General features: G+C 44.9%; 1 protein-coding gene across 1 annotated transcript; it reads left to right on the top strand.

Annotated features, from left to right (window-relative positions):
• Positions 1-810: 810 nt before the first annotated feature.
• CIMAP2 (ciliary microtubule associated protein 2) lies at positions 811-16,930 on the top strand (the record flags this gene model as incomplete). Its single annotated transcript, XM_084636636.1, has 10 exons — positions 811-941; positions 4,336-4,423; positions 4,991-5,161; positions 5,343-5,459; positions 8,266-8,403; positions 9,592-9,735; positions 10,902-11,066; positions 13,684-13,812; positions 15,040-15,170; positions 16,617-16,930. 10 exons carry the CDS (start codon positions 811-813, stop codon positions 16,714-16,716), a joined length of 1,314 nt encoding a protein of 437 aa, XP_084492762.1. The 3' UTR covers positions 16,717-16,930.
• Between the last annotated feature and the right edge of the window lie 4,724 nt (positions 16,931-21,654).

The following is a 21,654-nucleotide window of genomic DNA, read 5'->3' as shown; positions in this document are numbered from 1 at the left end:
CACCCTCGACCTTTCATCAGGGGGCGGGAGCAAGGTCGGGAGCATTGTGGCTGGTCCCCGTGCAGGAACGAAGGAGTGGAGGAGACTCTTGTACTCTTCTTCTCACCCCTTGGAGTATCCATTCTGTGCCAGCCACAGTGTATATTTAATGAGGATCAGCTGCACTCAACTAACACTGCTGCTGGGTGACCCTCGGATAGGCATCTCCGAGTTGGAGCCTGGAGCAATACCTGAACAGGCTACAAACCAGTGTTAAGAAATAGCAATTTGGTCCCAGTAATGACCACAGCCTCCGGCTGACAGCCAGAACCAGTCACAGGGGGGTGGACAAGAGCTCTGCTTTTCAGTCTTATGGGCTCTGTGGGGCTGTACAAGGATAATTAGAGGCTCTGCAACACAGTTTTCCTATTAATACAGCTTTGGCTTTCCCCTTTCTAAAAAGGCCTTGTGCAAAGGGTCCATCTGCTCTCTGAGCCCCAGGCCCATCCGCCGAGGGATTCGTCTGCTCTCCGAGCCCCTGGCTCATCCGCCGAGGGATCCATCTGCTCTCCGAGCCCAGGCACGTCTGGGCCAGGGGCACGTCTGCTCGCCAAGCCCGTGCACATCTGGTAAAATGTAGTGTATCGAAACTAAACAAGGATCAAACAGTGAGCTCAAAACAGCTGCATTCCTCTCCTCTCAGGCAGGGCCTGAACCTGAGCTGTAATGGGTACAGGAGGCATTGAGCCAGAGGCCCCAGCCCCGTGCAATGGGTTGCCTGGAAGCACCGCCTTCATGGGAACAGAAAGGCAACAAGTGTATGGGGTTGTCATGGCTGCAGTATTCCGGAGCTGCTGGGAGCGTGCCAGTCGAGTGGAGGGGGGGGGTCCCTCCATCCCCAGGGAGCAGAGAATGGCAGTAAAGGGCTTTACAGGTGCCCCTTTTGGCACTCAGACAGTCAGGTAAGAGTCACCCAGAGGAGGCTCCACAGGGGACGGGCCTAGCCTGCAGCTGACTTGGCTTTCCAGAGTCAGTAGAGAACTGTGCTCAGCTCCTGTCTAACTCTTAGCTTCTGAATCATCTGCACACATATTCTCCCCGTCCCCCAAACACCCCAGCACACAGATATCACACACCCACATTCCTGCAGACAAGAGATCACACGCCCCTTGGCATACAGATCACACACACCTGGCCATGCAGAGATCACATACACACATGCATTCACAAGTTCACATGCTTATTACACACAGAGAGTGCATGTACCCACATGCAGGACTGTCAAGCTGTGATACTTCGAATGGGGGAGTTTCCAAGGAAACAGAAATGAGATTTTACATGTCTCTGAAACACACAGCAGACTCCTTCTTCATACAAGGGAGATACTTAAAAAATATCTTCATGTTAATGCAAAGTGAAGGAGTCTCTCTGCAGTTGATTGAGCCGGGGGCAAGTCTGAACACATTCATGCAGCTACTAGTCACACACACGCACACGTTCGTACCTATACATTACAAGCTCCTGCAGGATATTTTGCCTATACAGTAGTAGGTTACTGTAATCTGACTGAATGGATCCAACGAGCCAGGACTCCATTCTCTGAGAAGTCCTTTTCTTCAGAAATAAGCCAGCAGGTCTGGGGGGCCCTGGATTTTTGGCTGACCCTGGCTTTCTTTATGACTTCCCCCATTCTAGGTAAAAGTGAATTTCATTTCAAAATACTGCACGTCACACCTGATGTTTTAAATGGTCTGTCATATGACTGACAATATTTTTTAAAGTACACACGCTGATCTCTGCTTCCCAGAGGCTAAGCTTGAGCCGTTAGGCACAGCCACATGTAAGGGGTGGTGCTGAGCTGAGTCATGCTGCCCCAAAGAGCCACATTTCCTTCCCGCTCCCCACTTGCTCCTGCGGGGGAAGCAATCTGCAACAGACCCTTGCCACGTGCAGATCACTTCCCCCACATGCTGGCTCAGCTGTGCTAGCTGGTACCCAGGAGAGTGGAGTCAAGGCATTGCCCACTTCCCATGCATGTCTGCCCACTTCCACCTGCATGGGTGGGATCCAGTGGTCTTACAAAAACTCTGCTCTCTTTCTCTGCATTGAGACTAGTGATCTAGAGAGGCTGCACTGGGGTGGGTTTGGGGGATCATACTCCCCCTTATAGCCCTGCATGACTGCATCAAACTGCGCCACAGTGTGGCCCTGTGTTCAGTGATTTTGCTTTGACTACATTTTTTGAATCGGTACAATCATATGGTCTCCAGTATGTAGTGTATATTTAAGGATTTTGAATCCTGTTTTTAACAACACAATGATACATGTACTGGCTGAGATTTTCAAAGTCAGGTGAGGGACTGAGACACACAACTCTTTGACAAGCTCTGCCATAATATATTTTAACTGGGTCAATAAGCTTTTTAACCAGCTCATTAACCTAAAATACATTGATTGGGGTTTCTCCCTGCTTCTCCTCCTTATTTAAAATGACCTGTGTTATTTATTCAGAACAAACACCTATCCCTTAAATCACACTTAACCCTCTTGGAACTGTGTTAGCCTGCAGTGCCTTTACTAGTTCACAGTTGTTGAACAGCAGGAGAGAGAGATTTTGTTCATTTAGCTCACACAGCAGCAAGTTTTCAATCTGCTAATAAAATACAGAAACATTGCTAGCTCATGATAGTCCCCTGTGGCCTTGAAACCTATGAATCTGTATGCCTAATTCCTGTTTGGGGATTTTCAAGGGTAATACCTGGCACGAAGACTCTGATCCTGCAAACATCTACACAGGTGAGTAACTTGATTCACATGAGCAATCCCTTTGAAGTCCTTTGACTTTTCACAGCTAGGCATTATCGCATTACAGTTTGCAGGCTCAAGGCCTCATATACGGCTTTTCACCTGCAAAGTGCTTTATGAACATTAATTTATTTTAATTAGTTTAATTTGTACAATATAGAAATATCTATTTAAATGCAGGTTTCAGAGTAACAGCCGTGTTAGTCTGTATTCGCAAAAAGAAAAGGAGGACTTGTGGCACCTTAGAGACAAACCAATTTATTTGAGCATGAGCTTTCGTGAGCTACAGCTCACTTCATCGGATGCATGCCGTGGAAACTGCAGCAGACTTTATATATAATGCAGAGGAATTTGGCAAGTGAAGGGTCAGATTTCTCAGCTGTTGTAAAACAGAGCTACACCAGTTTACATCAGCTCAGAATGTGGTCTGGATTTTTATTGATATAGTTTGTGTCAGAAATTCTACTGGGAATAGCTGTGTTACCAGGGTTTGAGTCCAAGCTCCCTTTGATTTCTTCAAGAGTGTTGGCTACAGAATGGGGCACTTGGAGGTGGCACCTTCCAGATGAAACAGAAAGCCAAGGTTCTAATCATTCGTTGTCATTAAAGATCCCACAGAGAACAGTTGTTCAAAGACATTGACCCCAAACTTAGGTTAAATCCAATGGAATTTTAAAGAAATATTAACATTTCCTTATAGTGTTTGCAATCCAAACGTCACACCATTGACTGCTCATTTTAGGGAAATTGACTAGATGCAAATAAAAATGTGGAAATGGCCAGTCTGTTTTCATTGTCTAAGTTGAGAGAAATGGAAAAACAAAAAGCATCCACAGTGAAGAGTAAATTTGATTTTTAAAATTCTGTTTTAATAGCCTGAGGTTTTAATAACATTAGGGATGGATATTTGTTTGTTTTAAAACATGATTTTTAAACTGACAGTGGCCCTTAACTCTATTATCTTGGCCAAATTCCAATTTGGATCATTTGCTTCTGCCTACCTAAAAACTCTCTGTAGTTTCCACTGGAGAAACTTACTTCAATTCCTGTAGAATTACTCTGTGCTGTTAAACAGCTATCATGATTCACACTAGAGGTGGCTGCATTTCAGCAGTAGATAAAGTAGTGTCTCTATGTAATTTGTACAGTACATTAGCTTAAGGGCCTTGATCATGCAAACATTTAGTCTTGGGCCCTGTGCTTACTCTAGTGAGTAGTCATCCCATTCACATCCAGGAGATTACTGACTGCAGAAAGCGTTTAGGCCCCAAACCTGCAAAGATTTATGCATGTGCTTCACTTTAGGCATGAGTAATCCCTCTGAATTTAATGGGACTGCTCACAAAATGAAGCACTTGTCTTTGCAGTATTAAGCAGTCCAGTACTAAGGGCCTGATACAACATCTATTGATGTCCGTGAAACCCTTTGTACAGACTACAATAAACATTGGATCAAGTCCTAAATGTTCACAGGACCAGGACCTATGTTTGTAAAAAATTAATCCTGTTTTAACTCAAAATTTACTGTATATTTACATCATCCTTCGCTAGATTTGATGTGTCAGCAGTTTATCCAAAGTGTAAGAAACCTGGTACATACACACAGGCGCCCTACTGCAAAAAGGTCTCTTCAGAGTTGGTGAGTCTGTCTCTCTATTTTATGTACAAAACAAACACCTTTTCAGCTCCATATGCAGAACTAAACTAAAAATTATATGTTTGGATTCTTTTTCCAGAATTCAATTTCCATGAAAAATCTGAATGGATCCATTCTGCTGCTTTCAAATTAATTTGATAATATCACTGAATCTAATCGAATCAGTCCATTTAATGTAGGTCCAATGGCAAAACTCCTGTTGATGTTCATGATATAGGATGAGGCTCTCTCCAATGTAATTTATTTCTCAGTGTAATGTGTACTTACAGAACCTTTGAGTAGATTTCCTGTGTCAGCAATTTATCCAACGTGCCAGGAATCTGTGGGTGCAGATCCTCAGCTGGTGTATCTTGGTATAACTCCACTGACTTTATCTCTCTCTCTCTATGTGCCTGTAGCAAGGAGAATTTGCAAACAATATGATTAGAATTCTTAGGGCCTGATTCACCACTGTAGCACTCCATTTTTCAATGGTATTGCATCACTGTAAAACTAGCTTAACTCAATGGTAAATCAAGCCTTTAGTTTTAACCTTACACTTCATTTTAGGGCAGAAAGGTAGGCCCAGGCACCTACAATATTGACCATGGAAGCTTTAGCTCCTCTGTGCTGCATGAGAAGGCTTCAAATTCTGGCTGGGCCAAAGCAGAGGAAGCGGCACGTCTCACCCAGATGCCCCATTTTAATTTTAAGGAGACATTGAAGAAACGCAAGTATCTGGTGAGATCTGAATTTGACTTTTTTCCCTATGTGTGGACGAGAAATCTGACTGTTTCTTCTGGTTTAATCTTTCAGCTGTTAAATGACACGGGATAGATTGAACTAGAGGTGCTGTGATTTGCATGGGTAAATTAGAATCCTGGCTTTGTTATTAAACTTTTAAAATCTTTTTCTCAATAAGAAAGAAAAACTGGGCCCAGGAACTTACAACATCAAAGATTTTCTGCAAGAAACCCGACCTGCAAGCATCAGAGGTGTTTGTGACACTGGAGAAGAGAGGTTTAGAGACTTCATTAGGGTATGTATCGGATTCAAGCAATAGATACTGCAGTACCTTGACAAGAAACATGTAAGGCAGATAATCTGGTACCTCTTGTTGCAGAGCTAAATATTATTATTGGATCACCTAATAATATGATATACACTTTTGGGGGCCAAAACAAGTCCCTTTTACAGCTGTGCAAAATTTAAAAGTACAGTAGGTAGTGCAAGAAATAATAAGGGCCAATGCCTGGCTATGTTTCCTGATTGCTGTTCAATCTCCCAGTTGCTTGATTTGGATGATGTTACCACTAATAGGGTTAAAGAAAGCTGCTTTCTGCTCATTGGTGCCTGACATGGTCTGTTGATAGCCGAACCAAAATCATCCTAACTAACAAGGGAGTTATTCAAAGGGAGCAGATCTAGGGAAAAACTGAACCACAATATCAGTGTTTTCTATTTCACATTATTTAGGTGCCCTATTTATGTGGGACCTACACTGATTTCACTGGGGAGTTCTGTGTAAGGTATAGTTCTGGGATTGAGCCCATATGCTTGTGTGTATATACTGCAGGCTATCCAATCAGTGTCTATCGTAGATATTTCTCTAATGCGCACCATCTTACTACCTAAATATTGAATCGATATGCAGTATCAGTGTGTTAATGTACATGGGGCGTACACATTTACATATATGTCCTATCCTCTGTGAATCCAGAGTATACACAGGATAGTGATAGTTAATTTTTAAATTAGCTTTTCTATAGAATAATGCTCTGCAAATATTCTACTAGCCCCAGAACTCCCTAATAAAGACTTCTAGTTTCACCAGGATGTGGGGCAGAATGCTGGTAGGCACTGGCCGCTTTCTAACCCTTCAGGCTGGCCACTTTTGCCATCCCACCGCCTGCACTGCCTGGTAGAAGAAATTAAAAACTGCGTCATTTTAGTGGAACATGACTCCTCCTCTATAGGGCCTGAACAACAGTCAAATATCCTGTGTCGCCCTCACCACAGCCATAGAATGTTGTGTTAACACTCGGATCCGTTGCATAGCCACGACTGCTGATTTTACAGTCGTATGTGTGAATCAACAGTGACGCGCAGTGGGAGCTTGCATGAATCACAGCTTACTGTACTTGCAACAGATCTGCTGGTGCTGGCCAGGCATCGGGTGGCCAATGAAGTCACAGACTTCCTAATTTCATAGTTAGAGATTTCATATCTAATTCGCTTTAGTATCTTTTCAGGTTTTTTTAATCAAGAATCTTCCAAGAGGCCAGATTTCCCTTTATTTGCTTGGACAGATGCAAAGATTGTACTTGATTATCCTTCATATACAGAATGTAGCAATCTGTACCTGGCCAGAACTGCCAAACTGTAGAGAGGCAGCCTGAGCCAATGCATTGGGAGTGAAGAGGAGATGTGGGGGTGAAATCCTGCTCCATTAAAAAATCAATGGGACTTTTGCCATTGGCTTCAGTGGGGCCAAGATTTCACCCAGAGATTCTATTCTGGGCTCTGCCATACACTCACTTTTTGTCCTGGGACAAGTTGTGTCACTGCTCTGTGCCTCAGTTTCCTCACCTGTAAAAGAATAATCCTCTTTGCAAAGGGCTTTGAAATCTAGGGATGAAACGTTCTGACTAAGTATTGGGTAATGGCTGAACTTAGAACCAATTCTCTTTTTAGAGTTTTACCCATAACCCTCACTGATTCCAATAGGAAAGGAGTAAAGGGCTGTATTCACCCCAGAAATACAAAGTGGCATTTGTACAGGCATCATAAAGATTCAGAACTTAATTCTGTGCTGTAGGCTTCACGGCCTGGAGGCAAGTGAGATTTGACTCTAATCTAGAATTGGGGAACAGCTGCCCTCCAGGTCCAAACGGAGCCAGTTTGCATGGAGGGGATGTGGTAGGGCAAGGGAATTGCTGTCTGATCTGCTCTAAAGGGGGAGCTTTGGTATTCCTTACTGGGATTCTCTTTAGGTCATCTAGAGCATAGTGTGCCCGGGGAACACCCCCATGGAACCTTCCTCTCCTTGTATTCCTTCACTCGGGGGCCATGGTAGGAGGATTGTCCAGGGTACTAGGACTTGGGAGACCCAGGTTCTACTTCCTGGTCCTCCACAGCCCTTGGGCAAGTCTCTAGGCTTTTTTGTGCCTCTGTTCCTCATCTGTACAATGCAGATGACAGCCCTGTCCTGCCTCACCGGGGTGTGCTGAGGACATTAAAGACTGAGAAGTGCTTTGCGCTCACCTGATGCAAAGCGCTGTCTAAAAGCTAGGTATTGTTAGTATCACCACCGACAATTGCAGTCCCTAGGCTCCTATGAGGCACAGTGCCTCCCTGGGGCAGGACGTCTCCACAGAGAAATGCCTAATGGAGAGGAAGGTCTGCAGGGCAGAGACTGAGGCTTTGGATGTTTGTGCACTACCTAGCTCCAGAGGGCCCAGATCTCAGGGTACGTCTACACTAGCCGCCGGATAGTGAAAGATCTATCGGGGATCGATTTATCGCATCTAGTGTAGATGCGATAAATCGATCCCTGATCGCTCTGCCGTTGACTCCTGTACTCCACCCCAGGGGAGTGGCGGCAGTCGACCCCGCACCGTGAGGAAGCGAGGTAAGTCGACCTAAGATACGTCGACTTCAGCTACGCTATTCTCACGAATCTTAGGTTGATCCCCCCCAGTGTAGATCAGGCCTCAGTTAAGACCTCTGGGCACTACTGAATTACAAAGAGTCACTGCTTTTAATATGCTTGAAATGGCAGAATCTGGCTCTTTATTGGCAGAAATCCATTTTTGTTCTTAATCCTCTCCCTCTTCTTTCTGCAGGATTGCCATCCTGGCCCTGGGACTTACGGCAAGAATGGAAACCCTTATGCCCTGATTGAGGAGAAGGAGAGACGCTCGGCAAACTCTCAAGGGATAATGGACAGCAAAACCGAAAAATCTGTCTTACCTACTGCTGCGGCAAGTCTGCGCTATTTGTTTTTCATTTAGCTCCCTTATTGACTTGCACACCAGCCATTGCCCAGGGCTTGAGTGACCAGGAAGAATGAAAGTGAGGGATCTGTGGGAGCAGACCTCTCAGGGTATTTTGCTGCCTTGTTCATTACAGTGGACCATAGCAGCGTGGTTATGGTCTCCATCTCTTGGCCAATCAGGAGCCCTCAGGTGTCTCTGAAGGCTCAGGGAGGCACCAGCATTTGCTGTTCTCTCTAGAGAGGATGCAGCCAGCTTGCAGGGGGGACGGGGGAAAGGAGGCTGGTCAAGCAGCTTCCGAAAGGGAAAGAAAAGTCGGTGAGGTTCATCTGAAGAGGTGGAGGCTTCCCAGCCTCACAGGATCTGTAGAGGAGAGAGCCCCCAGAGGCTGGAGCTGACCTGCATCAATGGCTGCTCCACGGCTCCCTCTGGTGGTACTGGCCCTTCAGGGGCTGTGCTGCCATTGGTGGAGCCTACCACAGCTGCTCAGTAGGGGAATCCACAGGAGATCTTGCAGCCGGCCTCAAGCTTCAGTGGAGCACGAACTCGTCTAGATTACTGCCCAGAGCCAGTGGGATGGTGCAGGGGATGGTGCCACAGAGAATGGCTGCTTCCCCTGCTGTTCACTTTCCCACTCTCAGAGGTGCACATGCAGGATCCCATGGAGATGGCACTGTCCCCATTCTGGGTCTCTTAGGTTCCTCCTCCATGCCATGCGCAGTGGAGACTAAGCAAAGGGGATGGTCCAAGCCACTTAGTTTAAAGGCTGCCATGCTGAGGGACCACCCCTTGCATTCTGATGGTGAAGCTTTTAGTTGAGGGTACAGAGAGCAATTTGTAATGGATGATTGAAACAAACAGGCGGCTACTCGTTTATTATTTGACCACTCAAGAGCGAGCAGCATGGGTGAGAGGGAAAAGTCATGGGCAGAGCACAGGACATGGCTCTTTGGGGCAGGGTCTGCCTCTCACTAGGTATTTGTACAGCACTAAGCACAATGGGGTCCTGATCTCAGTGAGGGCCACTGGGTGCTACTGTAATATATAACAGCAATGCTGTAACTGTCTAGCAACTAACCCGTAGTTAGTGTCCGGCTTCCAATTGAGCACGACCCAGGACTCTGCTCCCTAACAGAGCGCTCACTAATGGTTGCTTTTGCTCCCCGTTGACTTTAGGGAAGTGGTTTGGGGCCAGCCACCTACAATCTTAAAAACAGTACAGATGAGATGTTGAAACGTGTGGTCAGTATTCGCGGCCCATATGACACCTTCACAGGAGACAGGTCAAAGCCTATTATCTGTGGACATTACGCTGTGGAAGTACGTACCCTTGTAAGAGTTGAGGTTTTAGTAAAACACCCTTGCCTTGATTAATAACGCAGGAACTCGTCCTGCGGGTGTGACATCTCTCAGAGTGCTGCCAGGAGAGGGGTGCTGTCAGGTTAGAGAGCATAGTTTTAAAACCCGTCCTTGCCGCTATTATTGACAACTTAGATTATTAAAACTGAGGGCCAGATCCACGGCAGGGGTAAAGCAGCACAACTCCTTTGAAATCAGTGAGGCTACAATTTATATGACAATCTAGCCCTAAAAAACGAATTTCCTTTTTGCGACCTAGGCTGTGTCTACACTATGGAGCTCGCAGCGGCACAGCGGTATAGTTGCAGCTGCACCGCCGTAAGGTCTCCCGTGTAGCCGCTCTTTGCCAGTGGGAGACAGCTCTCCTGCTGGCCTAACTAAACCGCCCCCCACAAGCGGTGGTAGCTAGGTTGTCAGGAGAGCCTCTCCTACTGACATAGTGCTGGCCACACCAGCGCTTTTGTCGGTGAAACACATGTTGGTAAGGGGTGTGTATGTTTTTTTCACACCCCGACCGACAAAAGTGGTAGCATAGACAAAGCCTTAGTTTGCTTGCTGTTTGCCCTTCATTTGGTAGGGACAATGAAAAGGACTCACGGCTTCCTCTCCCTACTGGCCTGGGACTGGATTCAAACCAGAGACCTAAAATGAACAAGGTTGTCTATGAGCAGTCGTTTTGCCTTGTTCCGGATGGATTCTGAGGAGGTATTCCTTTAAGAACCTCTGTTTGGAAGTTGCCTTCCTGCCTGGCAGCTTGGGGGATACCTCTCACCTGCTGGGGTGCGGAAGGCAGTGGAGTACATTTGTTACACTCTGGAAAGATATCTGCCCTAGAGAGCCCAGGGTGGGGCAGAGATTGTGCAGGGAGGAAGGAGGATGTGATCGATGTCAGTGACAAGGGAATCAAGTAGTCAGTGGACTCTGAATGAGGGTCTATGGACCTTATCCAGCTCCACTGAAGTCCATGGTCTCTCCCTGCCAGGCTTCACCTGGGGGCTGGATTGGACCCGTGAGCACAGAGATACAGGAGAGCCCCTGTGGCCGGCACCAGCAGGGCCTTGCTAGACAACTACGTCACATTTTCTCCAGCAGCAGCAGACGTCCCTTCCTCTCTTTCATCTCTTTAGAAGAAATGCATCGAGCTCGGCCCCAGCAACGTCAAGAGCTTTGTGGAAGAGCTGGACACCAAGGACAGAAAGAAAAATGGTGTTTTCAGCACCCTCGCTCGGAACCCCGGCTGCCCCACGGAGCGGATCTTCTGGACCACACTCAGCCAGTGTCCACGCGCCACGGTCAGTGACACCATGTTCCTTTCCTCTCCTGTCTCTGCTGCATATGTTACTGTGCAGGACGCCATCTGCTGCAAATACACCACATGGCACTGAGAGAGACTGAGGCTAAAGGGGAAGGCGGGAAAACCACCTGGACCCTAGGACTGGGACAACCCCAGGTGAAATGTGCAGATGAAGAGCAACCTGTCTGGATTGGGACAAGGGGTGATTGTGCTGGATTGAACTGCAGAGCTCTCACATAGAAGGATGGTCAGCCATTGCCAGGGCTTCCCTTTCCTGGTCACCTGCAGAGGATTCTCCGTGCAGTCAAAATTTGCCATGAGGAGGGATGGGGCAGAGCTGTCCAAAGCCATGGTCTGATTGGCCTTTCCTCTTGTGGGGTCACAGCCATGCACCATTGCCCAGCTGATAGCTCATCACCAAAAGCACCAGGGAAATCCCTGTGCCCATGATGGGCTGGAGCGGGAGGAAATGAGTCGCCTCATGATCTTTCCCTTCTACTTCTCAATTATTATTAACAAAGGCAGCTGAAACCTTTATTCCTCCCCCTTCTCTCATGCCGACTCCTCTCAGCTCTTTGAGTTGGAAGCCAGTTTTAAGGCTCCCAACTGAGTACTTAAACTAACATGGCAATTTTAAAGGAGCCCAGGGGCTGAGGAGGCAGCTGTGGGGAAAACACCTGGAGGCATTCAAAGGCCTCCCTGTCTGCACACACGAGCCTGGCTGCCTTTCAACCTCAATCTGCAACCTCTGGAAACTTTACACTAGTTTAAAAAAATAAATGGGGTTGTAAAATAGCTCCCAGGTGAGTTATTACCCAGGGTGGGGTGAGCATGATGTGGCCATTATCCCATGAAAGAGAGCACTAGGGCTAGTTGGGGTGGCAGGGAAAAGGAGGGGGCAAATAAAGGGGAAACCTGGAGATGTGGGTACATTAGAAGACAATGAAAGAATAACAAAATAGCCAAAGGAGCCCTGGAAAGGTGAGTCAGCCCTTTACATTCCCTCCTCCTCCGACAACCAGCTATGATTCATTGTGGAAGGACTCATTGCATAACCCCCCTAATATTTTTTTGAGTAAAATTTGGAATTAACAGGTAGTACAGTAACAATAACCACACTTGGAGAGCAATAAGCCTCTCCGGGTTGTGTGTTGCCTGGCTACAAGTAAACTCCTCGGGCAGCAGCAGGCATCTGGCAGAACATAGCACCCCTCTACGTGCACTGGTAGCCAACCCCGCTGGGGCTCTTGGAGCTAAATTAAAATGACGGCATCCATTTGCTCAGCCACGCATTTTGAAAGAAGTGCTTCTTAGCATCTATTATTTTTATCACAAGTTATTTGAAAATTTAGCTCTTGTCATTACAATTGGCATTTTTATGGTTCCAGCTGACAGCATCTTGCAATGTGCTCTCATGTTGCTCAGGTAACTACTTACGGCCCCGATTCAGCAGCTTTAAGATGAATTTTGAGTAATCCCAACCCAGTCAGCAAAGCACAATACAACATGCATAACTTTAAACATACGCTTTTCATGGGATTTAAGCATGTGCTTAAAGTTATGCACATGCTTAAGTGCTTGCAGCATAGGAATTAAAAGTAACATCATGGGGTTCAATGGTTAGAGGCGCCCAGTGATTCCAGATCAAATGTGCTCAGTTTATAAGTGAAAAGATAGTTTATCTAACCACCCACATTGCAAACTCACTCTGGGACCTGAAGGTCGAACTGGGTTCTTTCTTCTTCATGTATCATCAACAATAAAGATCTATCACTGGACTTTAGCTAACGGTTTTGTTCATTCAAGAGAAGGATTAGAATTCAGATCACTGTCTCTCAGCTGTGTTGGGTCTTCAGGGCTAAAAGGATTAAAGAGTAGTTAACAATTTGACAGCCATAAACATCAGCAAATATAATTCTGAATTCAATTCACATGGGGAATAAATTGGATGAAGTAAGGAGAACATAAGAATATACATAAGAAAGGCCATACTGGGTCAGACCAAAGGTCCATCTAGCCCAGTATCCTGTTTTCTGACAGTCACCAATGCCAGGAGCTTCAGAGGGAATGAGCAGACCAAGTAATCATCAAGTGATCCATCCCGTCACCCATTCCCAGCTTTTGGCAAACAAAGGAGGTTTTTTGCATAGTCCTGTTTCAGATTCAGGCTGTATTGCAAAGCTCCCTCTGAATTCAGTGGGAACAGAAGGGTCAGGCCCATACCATGCCTGTATGACAGGATGTTGCGTATCAGTAAAGGTGGATATCTACACCACAGTTGTTAACAAATGAGTGGTGGGTCACTCTATTGAATTCCAACTGCAAATAGCAGGTTGGAGGCTTAGTACAAGCGACAGTCTCATTTCCAGCATGCTGCTCGTTTTGTCTTTCATGTTTCTGGTGTGCTTATTCCCACCACTGCAGAACAGCAATGACTGTTTCCTGCATTTAATACTTCTCATGAAGCAGCCTCTCAGTGCTGTGGCTACCAGAATACAACAGAATTAACTGAGGCCCCAATTCAGCAAGATACTTAAGCAGGTGCCTAACTTTAAGCACGAGTTAGGTACCTATGTAAGTACATCAATGATTTACCGGTTGTCACTTTGTTGTAGTATGCTGTAGGGCCAGGCTCACATGATCCAAAACCCGTGGAGCGATCAGAATACTTCAATCAACCTCCATTTTGGTCATCTGCAAAAAGGGTTGACAGGAAAGCATATCGCCTCTTTATTGGAAACACGGTGAGTGGAAAAATCTATGGTAGGAATAGATGTAGGTGCATGAAAATGTTCATGCTGTCTGCTTCTTTCATGTCACACTCACGCCCTTTACTGATCTTTCCACTGGAGGTCCAAATCCTTCTAACCCAAAGAATGCTGCTCTACAGCTTTGTCCATAAACAGGTTTCAGAGACACAGACAAGCTTTCGAGCTACACAAGCCTCTTCTTCAGAGCTGAAGAGCTCTGTGAAGCTAAAAAGCAGGTTCAATAAAAGCTATTACTTCACCCACCTTGTCTCTCTCATATTCTGGGACCAACACAGCTACAACAGCACTGGAAACAACATTGCTGGAATGGACAGTAGAGACTCTGCGGTACTTTTTATAAGAGAAAGCGGTTTAGCTCTGCCTCCTTAGCCAAAATTCCTGGGACACCCTTCTCCTCCCTCATCAGTTATGCCGTGTATCAAGTGGTTACTGCTCTCCAGCCAAGTGATTGTATTTCAGGAATGTTCTAAGTTACGCTGCACATTTTAATCCTTTAGGGGGCAGGGCAACATATACACTCAAAAAGTCACATTTCTATTATTGAAAAAACAGAATTTCTTTTAGCAGCAGAGTGCTGAAGGGATGGTGCTGGTAACTGCTCCTTCCCTTAATGCCCTTATGTCATCTGTAGTAATAATCTTCTCAAGTTTCCCTTAGTGAAGTAGAACAAAGCCTGAAGGGCTCAAAGAAGCCAGGAAAAGCTTTAATGTGAAGTAGTCCCTATGGTGAGGGATGAGGAGCAGACTCCTTTGCAGTTTCCTGCCTTTATGCAGAAGAGTAGGCAACAGGCAATTTGAAAAAGATCAAGAATGAAGACTGCTTTGTAATTGATACAGGAACTCCACAGATTAAATTACAGGGGTAACATTGCTATAACTTGACTAGAGCTAGTTCTAGGCTGTTGGGGAAATCACATTTCAAGGGAATGGTGCCCAACATCTTCAGGGAAATTGGAACTGTAGGATCTGATTATGATGGTTGTTGTATAGACTCTGAACCCAAATGGAAGGATCCAGCCCTAATTCCTCCATTCTCACATACAAGAGGTGGTGGTGGTGATTGTTGTTAAATATTCCAGATTCTTGTTTTCAAACTGAGGCCCCGATCCTGTTGCCACTGTAGTCACGGGCAGAACGTCACTGGCACATGTATAATTGCACCTTTAACGATGCAGAACCATGTCTGACTTCCTTTTTTCAGAACCCAGTTGGTGTTGGTCGCTATGACATCACAAAACAAGAAAAGTGCAAGTGGAATACTAGATACCGGTCACTTTATCAGTGTGAAACACACCGTTATCTGAGTAATCTGGAACAGGATGCATACTTACTGTAAGTGAAATGTACTATGGGTAGCATGAAGTTAGTAATGTTACACTGGTATATGGTAGAACCTCACTAATTCTCACCAGTGAATGCGAGACCCAGTATAAATGACTGACTCTTGAAGATTGTTAAGTGAGGGCCCAAATCCTGCCTCCTGGGAAGGAAGAGATGAAGGCTGGAGCCTGGACTTCAGAGAACTGGGTTCAATTCCCTGTTCTGCCACAAATTTTGGCAAAGTCACTTAATTAATCATTGCTTGTTACGCTTCTGGGTTCTAGTCCCTCCCCTGTTGCTGGATTGCTGGGTGACCTCAAACAAGTCATTTCACCACCCCGTGCCTCAATTTCCTCCTTTTAAAACAGGGATAATAAAGCTTACCTCCTTTGTCAAGTGCTTTGAGAGCTGCAATTGAAAAGCATTAAGAGCTAGCCTGGTATGTTGTACAACTAGGGCACCCCCTGAGGGTGATGGTTGGTGCCTCTGTTGCCCCATATGTCCTTCCCTGGCTATGGATGTTGCTGCAGAGCTGGTTCGGAATTCGGGGCGTTGCCCTCCAGCTATCCGTTTTAGGAAGGATGCACCCTTCCAGGGGGCTTAATGCAGTCCAAATGAAAAAAGCAAACCAAATAGTCCTGCAGCTCAGAAAACAGTCTGGGCTCACCCTGTAGCTCCAAAAGGTCAGTAGGCTCTGTGGAGAGGACTAGGCTCTTAACTCCTTATATGGCCAAAGGACCTAGTCCGAGGGCCCTGAGCTCTTAAAAGAAAACCTAAGCAAATATGGCCCCTCTACTTCTTTAGAGGGGACCAGACAGAAGAGGCACTTCAACACCTTTCCTGATAAACAGTACCTGCATGGTAGGGGGGTTAGGGAGCTCCCTGATCAAGCTTTAGTCACTTCAGTGGCAACCACAGTCTGGGTTTGGATCCTCCTTTTTAAGATTCACCCCTTTGCAGGCTTGACAACCCTCACAGGTGTACCAGGTTGAGGCTGATTATGCCCAGAGGAGCTTTTTAACCCTTCCTGAGCAGGGTGAGGATCTGCCCCACCATAGGGAGGTATTATTAGTTATGAGACCTCACTGCAGTAGTTCTCTGCTTTGGAGTGAGGATTAGCAAGGTTCTGTTATAGGACGGAATAAAGGTCTATCATAGTTCTGTTAAGGTTTGTTTACGTTTTCCTCTCTTGATCTCTAAGAGTTGTTTGACTATTGTCTGTGCTGGGGTTGCAAAGATGTAATTGAGGGCAGCATTTTGTGTTGCTGCAACTAGAGTTCGCTAACACATCTTGAGATGATGTAAGAGAATCCAGCTTTCACTCTCTTGTAGCTGTTCACTCTCTAGTTAACAGTCAAGCTTGTAATAACTTCATTTTTATCAACGCAAGCTTAGACTAAAGAAAGATTAATACAGTCAATAATTTGAGTCTACTTGTTTTTTCCTCCCCTTTTACAGACAGCGGATCAACCCTGTTAATAGAGGGCATTGGAACAATTTGGTTTCTGCTGCAAATGATCCAGATACCTCTGCACAAGCTATTGCTACTTCAAACTAAGTGCATGCTGTAAAGCAGCAGGCAGGTGGAGACACTGTTAAATAAAGACTGATTATAAGAAGGACAATACTTACAACGTACAATACAGCTGCACACAAGTCAAGATAGTCTAAAACGACCTACAGTTTTGCTCTGCAATAACACACTTAAAACCCACCAGCAATCTTACTTTTTCTTTCTGTGATTGCAGTTATTTTCACTTTTGGTTGTGTATACATGACATAAATTTATGAAGAGGATATTTGGCAGAATTTTAGATAGGTACATTTTCTTCCCCAAAATGGGAGTGCTGGTGGGTAACTCTTTGAATGTTAAATATTTCCTTTTCCATCAAATTGCTTCATTCAAGAAATTGCATACATATTTTTTGTAATATAAATGCAAAGTTCTGTACATTGCAACTGATGGCTTTTGTTCTCACACCAAGCAAAAGAATTGGCCAAAGTCAGTACAAATCAAGTGGCGCTGCATTCTCAAAGGATGGCGGTTACATTGATTGAAAAAGGAGAGCCCTTTTGTGGCCAGAACACCAGATCTAGATTTCAGTGACATTACCCAGAATCTGTGCAGTTTAAGTAGATAAAACATACTTCAGAAGGCAAAGCTAAAATCATCTACTTTATCAGCAAAATACATTTTTTACATTGTAAACTTGCCAACACAAAGCAGTAGTTTTACACAGATTAGAAGTGAATATATAACAGTACTTCATTTCATTTTGTTCTTTTTCTGAAAATAAAGATACTTACCATTGCTTTAAAGCAAATAAAATATTAAATATATCCTTGTTTTACATATAAGGTAACAGATGGAGAAGCAACATGACTGACCCAAGTCACACGGCACATCAGTTTCAGAAGGGGGACTAGAAGCCAAAACTCATGCCTTCATACTCTAACTACCAGACTAGTCTGTATGCCAACAATTGCAGCCCTGTTAGAAAAGGGCTGGCAGTCAAATCAATAGGGCTAACTGCTAATCCCTCCAATTCAAAGCTCACAGATATGAATCATTGACAGGGAGAGGGGAGATCAATGGTTGTGTTTTTTAATATTTCTTGCCTGGTTTTTATAGGTAACCGCTTGGTAGAGGCTGTACTGCTCTTCCCAACTTGTCGAGACTTTTCACATGCAAAGAGTTGAATCTACTTATCATCCAGGGATATTGGTAGAGATTGTTTGCAAAACACTTCAGCTGAAAGGTTTTACATAAGCATAAAATATTATTTTATTGTATGACTGGCCTGTCCAGACAAGGTCTGCTGTGGAGCCAGTGGATTAGGGAGAGCACAGTGGCAGGAGGACTATGCTTAGAGGTATCATTGGATCCCATAAGAAGTTAACCCTAGAGGCCGTGAAGAAGGCCAAAAAGGTGGTTGTTGGTTGATAAGTAAGAATGAGTATGGGTAGTTACTGGAGAAAGTGAGCAATAATAAAAATATCTGGGCTGCTCAGGGTTAACCTTTGCAAAGTCTAATAATGATGTGTATACCCAACTAGAATAATTAAGTTTAATTGTAATTAGATGTCAATTGTGGCTGATTAAATATACTTATTAGTCTGCAATTACTCTGTGGTGTAAGGCATAACTGAACACAGGTAAAAATAGGGTGAATGAAAGAAATGCAGATTCTTGGAATAGAAAGAGTGAGTTAAGGAAAAGGTTGGTCCCTGGAGGGAGAGTAGGATGGAGATATCTGTATTATTTGGTGGGCAAGTGCAGGCGAAAGAAGAACTGGTGGTGTAACATAGGAATCAAGGCCCAGATCCACAATGATACTTAGGTGCCTAATCCCCATTTTTAGGCACCACTGTGATCCACAAAATCCTTGCTTGGCTATGTTCAACCCTGTAGGCACTTAAACTCATTTGGCACCTAGGTTTTCGCAGTAGAAGTTCCCTAGGTGTCTCTTTCTGCCTCTGGACATGCACACTTCTGCCTTGCTCTAGGTGTCCGGGCACCAACGGCAGCCTAAGCTCCAGAGTGATGCACAAGGATTGCAGAGGAAAGATAGGTGCTTCTTCGCCTAAGTTGTGTGTGGGGCCTGATCCAGTAGGCAAGCTCAGAAGCTGCCCAGCTCCACCCAAAATGGGGTGGGGAGTATCTCCCTTGTCACCTTTAGTGCAGTGGTTACAGCACTCACTCAGGATGTGGGAGACCACTTTCTAGTTCTCCCTTTGCCTGCGGAGAAGAGATTTGAACAGGGACCTCCCCACAACTCTCAGCTGAGTGGCTGAATCACTGCACTATGGAATATTCCAATGTAGGGCTCCCTAACTCTCCTATTCAATAATTGCGTAACTAAGTATTAATTGGGCCAGAGTAAGTGAGAATGACTCTGTAGCCCAGTGGCTGGGGCACACCCCTGAGAGGTGGCAGATCCCTGTTCAAATCCCTTCCTATCAAGCAAAGGGGCAATCTGAACCAGTGGTCTCCCACATCCTGAGAGAATGCTCTAACCCTTAGGCTAAAGCTTATAAGGGAGGTCCTCCCTCTGCCAGCTGTTTTGTATAGTTAGGTAGCCAGTGAGCATGGCTACCAGATCAGGCCCCACACATGACTTAGGCAGAGGAGCACCTAACTTCTTCCAGTTCATGGATCACAGACAGAGACAGACACCTAGCTCTGTGAGAGGAGCAGGGTTTAGGACACACCCATCTCATCAATATCTTCCTTTGGCTAGCTTAGGTAGTTCTCCGCCCAGCATGCTGGCTTTGCGGATTGCATTCTAAGGTGCCTATCTCTCGCTATTCCTTCTATAGGAGCATAGGCACCTAACATGGCTTTTCTAGGTGATCTTCTAGGGGCCTAAGTCCCTTTTGTGGACCCGAGCCCAAACGTTATCAAAGATGCAAGTCCGATCCAAAATAATTTAGATTGTTCAGGTGACTGGGCCAGCAAATGGCAAATTCATCACAGTTCAGAAAAATTTAAGTTCGGTAGTCTCGCAGCCAAGACCCAGTGTAACAGCTACATGTCATCCTGATCAAGAAAAAGGTCTAAGTTAACAAAAGAAAGTCACTGAAGCCTTCAGTCCACTGCAATGTTTAATTAAGGAGTATATTAAGAAGACAGAATTAATCCACCACCGCAGCCCTTACTGGACCCCATTTGGAACACTGGTCACACTGACAAAGAAAGGAGATTGTCCTGAAGACGATGCAGAGAGGGAAACAAGAAAGATGACTGGCATTATTATATCTTGACTTTAGTAAAGCTTTTGATACTGTCTCCCATGAGCTTCTCATAAACAAACTAGGGAGATGCAATCTAGATGGAGCTACTATAAGGTGGGTGCAAAACTGGTTGGAAAACCGTTCCCAGATAGTATCATCAGTGGTTCACAGTCATGCTGGAAGGGCATAAGAAGTGGGGTCCTGCAGGGATCAGTTCTGGGGTCCAGTTCTGTTCAATGTCTTCATTAATGATTTAGATAATGGCATAGAGAGTACACTTACAAAGTTTGTTGATGATACCAAGCTGGGAGCCGTTGCAAGTGCTTTGGAGGATAGAATTAAAATTCAAAATGATCTGAACAAACTGGAGAAATGGTCTGAAGTAAATAGGATGAAATTCAATAAGGACAAATGCAAAGTACCCCACTTAGGAGGGAACAATCAGTTGCACACATACAAAATGGGAAATGACTATCTCAGAAGGAGTACTGTGGAAAGAGATCTGGGGGTCATAGTGGACCACAAGCTAAATATGAGTCAACAGTGTAACACTGTGCAAAAAAAGCAAACATGATTCTAGCATTAGTATTCTAGTATTAGCAGGACTGTTGTAAGCAAGACACGAGAAGTAATTCGTCCACTCTACTCCATGCTGATTAGGCCCCAACTGGAGTATTGTGTCCAGTTCTGGGCGCCACATTTCAGGAAAGATGTGGACAAATTGGAGAAAGTCCAGAGAAGAGAAACAAAAATAATTAAAAGAAAAGGAGTACTTGTGGTACCTTAGAGACTAACCAATTTATTTGAGCATAAGCTTTCGTGAGCTACAGCTTACTTCATCAGATGCATACTGTGGAAAATACAGAAGATGTTTGCTTTTATACACACAAATCATGAAAAAATGGGTGTTTATCACTACAAAAGGTTTTCTCTCCCCCCACCCCACTCTCCTGCTGGTAATAGCTTATGTGAAGTGATTACTCTCCTTACAATGTGTATGATAATCAAGGTGGGCCATTTCCAGCACAAATCCAGGTTTCCCCCACACCCTCCCCAAACAAACCCACTCTCCTGTTGGTAATAGCTTATCTAAAGTGATCACTCTCCTTACAATGACAGGTTTCAGAGTTTCACTCTCCGTACAATGTGTATGATAATCAAGGTGGGCCATTTCCAGCACAAATCCAGGGTTTAACAAGAACATCTGGGGGGGGGGGGAAGGTTAGGAAAACAAGGGGAAATAGGTTACCTTGCATAATGACTTAGCCATTCCCAGTCTCTATTCAAGCCTAAGTTAATTGTATCCAATTTGCAAATAGAAAAGGAGTACTTGTGGCACCTTAGAGACTAACCAATTTATTTGAGCATAAGCTTTCGTGAGCTATGCTCAAATAAATTGGTTAGTCTCTAAGGTGCCACAAGTACTCTTTTTCTTTTTGCGAATACAGACTAACACGGCTGTTACTCTGAAACCTGTCAATTTGCAAATGAATTCCAATTCAGCAGTCTCTCGCTGGAGTCTGGATTTGAAGTTTTTTTGTTGTAATATCGCAACTTTCATGTCTGTAATCGCGTGACCAGAGAGACTGAAGTGTTCTCCGACTGGTTTATGAATGTTATAATTCTTGACATCTGATTTGTGTCCATTTATTCTTTTATGTAGAGACTGTCCAGTTTGACCAATGTACATGGCAGGGGGCATTGCTGGCACATGATGGCATATATCACATTGGTAGATGTGCAGGTGAACGAGCCTCTGATA

Source organism: Lepidochelys olivacea, assembly GCF_965140295.1.
Source record: "Lepidochelys olivacea isolate rLepOli2 genome assembly, chromosome: 8".
In the NCBI taxonomy this organism is placed as follows: domain Eukaryota; kingdom Metazoa; phylum Chordata; order Testudines; family Cheloniidae; genus Lepidochelys; species Lepidochelys olivacea.
This window is presented reverse-complemented; position numbering and strand designations above follow the sequence as displayed.